Below are 7,664 nucleotides of genomic sequence, written 5' to 3'. Positions count from 1 at the left end.
AAAGTAACACTGTTTTAAGCCATTTTGTATTGAATGTTGAAAACTTGTTGGTACACTTGATTGCAAAATTAATGACATTTTGCCTACTTGTAATGAATTGCAGCATATAACATTTGATTGGAAAATGAATGACATTTTGGCTACTTGTAATGAATGGCAGTACATGTTAAACAATAAACTCAACTGTATATTTCTATATGTTCTCTGTGTGTAAATGTACAAGGGAGTATAGAGCTATTTATATTAGACAAGAACTAATCCTAGCCATAGGTTTCAAATACCTAAAAGTAAGGCTAAGAGAGATCCCCTCAACTAACACCATATTTCTCTAACACTACCCCTCAAGTTGGAGCACCACAGTGCCGCACCTGCCTCTCATTCCCCACACCCTTATCACTGCTGCCTAACCCCACAGCGTACCTGCCTCTCACTCCACAAACCATTAGCGCTGCTAGACCACAATGCACCTGTCCCTCTCACCATGCACCCTTATCAAGGCTGCCTAACACTACCGTGTTTCCCTAGTGCATGTACGTAAACTGATTCACTCTGAATCACTCTTCAGCCGTCGGCCTCCCCCGCGGCATATGCCAGGTCCGCCCCACTCCTAGCACCTATGCTGCCCACTCCTGCAGCACCCCTGTTTACGCACACTGAACAAGCTGCACTTGACTCAACTCAGACCCTAGAATTGCTCCCATACCAAATTAATTTAGAGCGACAAACTATGATAAACAAAATACAAAGGTCAAGACTTATTAATACGAATACGATAAACAAAAGAAAACTACTGCCTAATTATTTCTCAGCTTCATGGACCTCAGACCACCCAGCTTCGTGGACCTCCCCTACCATCTCTCTCGGTTGTCTCTCTTTCTCGGCTGACACCAGACTAGTGAACAAACAAATCATCGCTGCCGTCATCGAGGGTTATGAACCCAAACCTCTCACTGAACCACTCAACGCAGCCCTCCATCCTCTGCTCACTCTCCTCAGCCATAATAAACAAAACAGACCAACCTGAAATAGCAACAGTCCAAAAATGCAGCAGTCCAAAACGCAGCAGCCCTTCGCAACACCGGAGTAAACCACCACTGCAGACGCGTTGGGTGTTCAGAGACGAGTCCGCCAGTGCAAGCCGCGACCGGAGAAGACGCCGGACCAGTGCCCACGCGCCGGCGCGTGGCGTCGGAACCCTAGGACTGCGCCGGCGCGTGGCGGTGCGTGAGGACTCCGGTGGCTGCTCCGCCTCTCCCGCCGGCGTTGCCTCCTCTTTCCGACCAACACCCACTACCCAGTCACCTCAATCTCGCTCTGATACCATGTTAAACAATAAACTCAACTGTATATTTCTATATGTTCTCTGTGTGTAAATGTACAAGGGAGTATAGAGCTATTTATATTAGACAAGAACTAATCCTAGCCATATGTTTCAAATACCTAAAACTAAGGCTAAGAGAGATCCCCTCAACTAACACCCTATTTCTCTAACAGTACATAACATTTGATTGAAAAATGAATTGCAACATTTGATTGCACATAACATTTGATTGCAAAACGAATGGCAACATTTGATTGCACATAACATTTGATTGAATGTTGCCTACTGTTAGTACACTAAATGCAAATTAACAAACTGAAAATACCAAATCAATGCTACCAAATCAAAACTATTTCATTACAATGTGAAACGATTACAATTTCTAACTAAATCTTTTTGCTACAAGCACTACAATTACAATTATGAGAACAACACACTTTTTAGCTTTTCCTCAACACTTCATTTTCTTTTGTCGTAGCACTATAGTTATTTACAATTAGTTCTCTCACACCTTCTATTTCACACCTCAAAGACACCATCAGCTTCTTTAGGTCATCATGCTCACCTTTCCCCCTCCTTGTACTTTGATCCTTCCAAAGAAAGAAGCCACAACTATTTCCATCCTAGACAACTCAATTTGAAATATTCAAATAATCAAACAATCTAATAAATTTAAAACTAAAAAAAAAAAAAAGCCGAAAAAAAAAAACAAACAAACCCTACTCTTAATTTGAAAACAATTGAAAACTCAAAATTCATTCGAAAATTCTATAAATCCCTACCTTCCATCTTTGACACCCGAAGAATTGCTTTTCCGAGTCTCTAGTTGTGCAAATATGAGCTTTCAACCCACAATTACAATGCTAAGTGCGTCGTAAAAAAACGTCGAACATGATTGCGTAGTCAGAAAACGTCAAACCTGATTGTGTCGTCGAACTGTCGGAGAGTAGTAAGGCGTCGAACACATATGTTTTACGAAAGGGCTTAGGGAATACAATATTAATACTTCAATTTAGGAGGAAATGTTAAAAATAGGCTCCACATCAGATAATACCGGCGCCATGTCATCAGGGCAACAGGGAAACCTGTAAAAATTTCTTTGCAAATTTTTTTTGTATGATTTGTACATCGAAACAGTAGTTATGAAAGATCAGTGTGCGACATAAAGAATACATTTTAGTTCATGGTGCGAAATGACACTTAAGCCTTCAAAAAAAAAAAGAACTAAAAAGAATATTTTTGACTTCTCCATCAAATTGGACAGGAAAGATATCTTTTTCGTCCAGATCGACATTAATGAAACCATGACAACAAGCATGTTTATTTTTTCTTATTATATAATTAATTTTATTTAAAAAAAATAATTTTAAAAAAATAATAACCTATATTGCATCTTACGTAGGGATGTCAATTTTCCTCATTTTCAATGGGGATCTCCAATCTCTACCTTAACGAAAATAGGGATAAAGACAGAAAAAAGTCGGAGTGAAGACAAAAATATGAACGAGGACAAAGATACCCTCCCTGTCTTTGATAATATAATTTAAAAAATTATAATTCTTCTAATTCAAAAATTTAATCACATTTTTATGTTTAATTAGAGGGTCCATTTCCCTAAGAATATTGAATGGTTTCCAAATCAAAAGGACTAAAAAGAGTAAAATAGTAAATGGAGTGTTTGGTAGAGAGGAATTGCAATTCCTTTCTCTCTTAATTTTAAAAAGTGAAAACTTACAGAGTTTGGTTGGGATGAAAACTTAAATTTGAAGAATTACAAATCTTACCTCCCCTAAGAATTGCAATTCTATAATACATGAGAAGAAAGTTTGGAATGTGAGGACCAAATCCAACCCTTCCCCCCCCCCCATAATTTACATATTTCCCTAAGAATTGCAATTACACAAATATTTTGGTATTTATACTACTTATTCCTTTTCAATCTCCATATATAACAAACACTATAACGAGGCGTTTAGTTGGAACGAGGCATTCAGTTGAAATGAGATTGTAATTCCGTGAGAAAAGAATAAGGTATGTATAAAATGAGAATTCGAATTTTATTGTTTGGTAAAAAAAAAAATAAAAATACTGAGAATAGAAAGAAAAAAGTGATATAAGGACCCGACAAAAATACAATTGTGTAATAACAACAACAACAACAACAACAACAACAACAACAACAAAAAATAATTATAATAATGGAATTCTAATTCCAAGGAGGAAGGGGGGTGAGGGATATGAGTTTTAATTCCATGGTTAGAGGGAATTGCAATTCCCTCAAATCAAATAATGAAATTTTGGTTGCTAAGATTACAAAGGAAATGAATTCCAATTCCTGCGTACCAAATAAGCCATAATTGAAATTTTTAGTAATTTTATTTATCTTTATCAAATTTTTATTTTTTTTTAGTACTACTGACTTTATTACTTTATACCTTATCAAATTTTCACCTTATTTATTTTTTTTATGAAATTACAATTTCTTTCTCCATAATTTCCTTCTTTGCAACCAAACGACATGTAATTATTTTGGTGTCTTTTGATAAATATGTCTAATCCAGGTATCTTATGGTAAATATACTACAATTGCCGTTTACCCCCTCCCCTATCTGCTTCGATCTACACGGCCGCCATTCCTGCAACTCATCTTCCATAGCTTTCGCCTTCGTATCCTCTATCGTATACACACATACATGTATGTATTCATACATTTCTTTTCTGTTTAGGATTTGTATAAATTTCTGAAATCCCCTTTTCGAAGTGGATGAATTATCTGTAGTATTGAATGGCTAAACCACCCCCATCTTTTTTCACCTACATATTTCTTCGTCAAAACCCTAGCCCCAACCCCACAATCCTGAATCGCAGTCTAAGCATTTTAGGAACTAATGCGGGTAGCGAAGGGTCTGTCTCATTGAATTCGGATAATGTTAGTGAGATATCAAAAGATGTTTCGAGAATAATACGTACACGGCCGAGATGGGAGCAGAGTTTGTTTTCCGAGTTCCCAAGTGTGAACTTTGCTGATCCTAATTTGTACTGTGAGGTTCTGAAGCGACAAACGAATGTGATGGTGGCGCTTCGGTTTTATCGTTGGGTTAGTTCTCAGAATGGATTCTTGCCTGACCCGGTTTCCTCTGATGTGGTTTTTAGTGGGCTTGTGAAAGCCAAGGCTGGAAGCCTGGCAAAAAGTTTTCTTGAGAGCACAAAGTATGCTCCAGAGCCTAGTAGTTTGGAGGGGTATATTGAGTGTCTTTGTGATAATGGGTTGATTGAGGAAGCCCTAATGGTGTTTGATGAATTGAAGGGAGTTGGTCACTGTCCATCACTGAATGCTTGGAATTCAGCCCTATCTGGTTCGGTAAAAGCTGGGAAAACTGATGCTGTTTGGAAACTGTATGAGGATATGATGGGTTGTGGAGTTGCAGGCGACGTGGATACAGTTGGGTATTTAATCTATGCATTTTGTTTGGATAGGAATTATTCAAAAGGTTATGAGCTTCTGCAGCAATTGTTGGAAGGTGGGCATGTCCCTAGTAATATTGTGTTAAACAGATTGATTTATGAGTCTTGCAAGAACAATGAGTCCTTTAGAATGACAGCTCTTCTCTTTGCCATGATTGCCAAAAATTGTTCTCCAGATATATACACTTATCAAGAAGTTATTCATGGTGTGCGGGATTGCAAGAATAGAGACAAGCTTGAAGTTTTTCGAATTTTTGAATATATAAAGGACAGGGGATATGCTCCAGATAGGGTTATGTATTCTACGGTAGTTCACAGTCTTGCCAAGAGCAAGATGCTGGGCAAAGCTCAAAAGGTATGGTCCGAGATGATAAAGAAGAGATTTGTTCCAGATGAGTATGCTTATAATGCGCTGATACACGGGTATTTTAAAACGGGTAATCTAAAGGAGGCAGAAAGGCTGCATAAGGAAATGCTTGAGAAAGGATTCGTTGATTCCACAGTAACCTTCAACATCTTGATTGGCGGGTATTGTGCAAATGGAATGTTTAAGAGAGCATACAGATTGTTTGAACATATGGCAAGGAAAGGTGTTGTTCGTGATGCAATTACTTACAATTCCCTAATTCAGGGCTTTTGTGAGGGTGGAAATGCTTCTTATGGTCTAAAAATATTTTATGATCTTCTAGAGCATGGATTGCAGCCATCAACTACCTTGTACAAGGCATTAATTGAGAGGCTTTGTGAGGAAGGGCGTGTTGAGGAAGCAAAATGTTTTTTGAAGGATATGGTGGATCAAGGTCTGGAACCTGCAATGTGTAATCACAATTCTATCATAGTTGGGTTGACCAAACAAGGAAGATTTTCCAAGGGGATAGAATGGCTGGGCACCATGATAAAGAGTAGGCTCAGACCACAAGGAAGGACTTTAGAGAGACTAATTTATTCCTTGTCTAGAGCAGATAAGTGGGATGATGCTTTACTCATTTTAACTTACATGCATAAATTGGGGTTGCAGCCATCAGGTACCTTGTACAATGTTTTAGTTAAGAAACTTTTTGAGGAAGGGCGTGTTGAGGAAGCAAAGTGGTTTTTAAAGGATATGGTGGATTGATGTCTCGATCCCAATTCTATCCTATCATAGTTGGCTTGACAAAGCAAGGAATTTTTTCCAAGGGGAGCGGTTGGCTACCACGAAAAAGGGTAGGCTCAAACCACAGGGTAGGACTTTGAGAGACTAATTTATTTGTTCTCCTATCATGAGCAGATAAGCAGGGTGATGCTTTACTCATTTCAACTTGCATGCATAAGTTTTGTTGTGCAGTCGGTAAATATATTCCCATTTTCTTACATAGCAAACTTTGTGAGGATAATTCCTATGGTGCATAGGCACATCTTGAGAAGATTCTCCTGTTAAGTAATTTTTCTCTATTTCTTTCTTGTGACTGAGCAGGAGCAAAGAAAATTTGTCTAGAATTGAATTTTGACTCATTGTAGCTATTTGTTAACAATGTTGTATACTGGATAGTTCAGTTCCAATAATTAGTCCTCTTTATTTCTGGATTAAGTGGTTCCAAGTAGTGAACTTCTTGAACTCTTTCAGATACGTACACTTTTGGAAGGAATGGTTATGTTAAAATCATTTTGGAAGGAATGGTTATGTTAAAATCATTTTGGTTAAGCCATTGAAATGTAGATTGATCAATGGATGTTCTTTAATGTCGTTTGCATTCATGTGCGTGAAAATGCAGAACATTTCTTTTGTGTGAACTAGCTAAAAGATTTTGGGTTTCTTAGATATCTATGGCGTCTCTGACATAGCCTCTCTCTGTTTGGTTTTTCCTCATTTTACCGCTGATTCGAAGCTACAATTTCCAGATTATGAGTGTCAGTTTGTTTGATTTCGAAGCTACAATTTCCAGATTATGAGTGTCAGAATGTTTGATGTTGGATCTAAATAAATACTATCCAACTACTGGGTAGATAGGCACCAGATATAGTAGGAAGGATCTCTATCCAATTCCTGTGGATCCAAATTGTGGTGTTGATGGGGTAACACTAACCAAGCTGGCTAAGGATACAAACTTGTAATTACAAGGTCACGAGTTTGAATCCTAACCTTATTGGTTGAGCCGGTCAGCTATGAACAACTTAGACTGGTTTACCTCAACGTGGTCCTTTGCCGGCGAGATTTGTCCAGTGCACACCCTCATAACAAAATTGTGGTGTTGAGGATGATGGTGTGCTTGTTGAATCTTGATTTTTGCTCTTATGAAGATCCTTGATTATGCAATTTATTTCACATCCATGAAAGTTTGGGATAGGGGGGTTAGCAAAAACCTCAACTGATGGCCGGCTATTTGTTTGTTCAGTTCCCTTATAACGTCAAGGGTTCGGTCTTTTGCTTTGAGTATAGAACAATTTTAAATTTTCATATCAGTTGTTCTATTCATTAGAGATACTTACAATTTAGCGATGAAATTAGTCACTGTGTTCGACAATAAAAACCTTCGGTACACCCAAAAAAAATCAACCCAACCAAGCATACAATTTTCACACAAAAATACATATATGTATCATAACCACAAGACCGATTATGCTGACACTACTATAACTGCAACTATAAATCAATTAGACAATTACTGTACAAAAGAATAATCAATAAAAACTGTAACATATACAAAGATATCAAATGTATGCAATTGAGGGAGGGAGGGAGAAAAGAACACACACAGATAGACAAACACTAATCAAAATTCAGATCTTGATCCTTCTAAAGAAAAAAGAGTTAATAATCAAAATGCTTCCTCGACTATGCTGTAATTATCAATTTGGTTCTCGACTACCATTCTTACTCATTAAGTCATCAACTATGCAA

The 7,664-nt window shown here is 37.7% G+C and overlaps 1 protein-coding gene across 2 annotated transcripts; it reads left to right on the top strand.

Annotated features, from left to right (window-relative positions):
• Positions 1-3,902: 3,902 nt before the first annotated feature.
• LOC109153477 (pentatricopeptide repeat-containing protein At5g18950) lies at positions 3,903-6,353 on the top strand. Of its 2 annotated transcripts, none has more exons than XM_019301347.1 (2): positions 3,903-4,842; positions 4,963-6,353. In XM_019301347.1, the coding sequence occupies exons 1-2, from the start codon at positions 4,107-4,109 to the stop codon at positions 5,898-5,900; spliced, it is 1,674 nt and encodes a 557-aa protein (XP_019156892.1). In that variant the 5' UTR covers positions 3,903-4,106; the 3' UTR covers positions 5,901-6,353. The 2 variants fall into 2 exon arrangements, with proteins under 2 accessions (XP_019156892.1, XP_019156891.1); XM_019301346.1 differs by having other exon boundaries at positions 3,903-5,891; positions 5,931-6,353.
• The last annotated feature ends 1,311 nt before the right edge of the window (positions 6,354-7,664 follow it).

This window comes from Ipomoea nil, unplaced genomic scaffold (assembly GCF_001879475.1).
Source record: "Ipomoea nil cultivar Tokyo-kokei standard unplaced genomic scaffold, Asagao_1.1 scaffold2494, whole genome shotgun sequence".
In the NCBI taxonomy this organism is placed as follows: domain Eukaryota; kingdom Viridiplantae; phylum Streptophyta; class Magnoliopsida; order Solanales; family Convolvulaceae; genus Ipomoea; species Ipomoea nil.
The sequence above is the reverse complement of the archived record's forward strand: the minus strand, read 5'-3'. Positions and strand labels throughout refer to the sequence as shown.

Excerpts from the sequence above, each read along its gene's own strand:
- LOC109153477 (XM_019301346.1), top strand. The coding sequence starts at position 4,107 with ATGGCTAAACCACCCCCATCTTTTTTCACCTACATATTTCTTCGTCAA.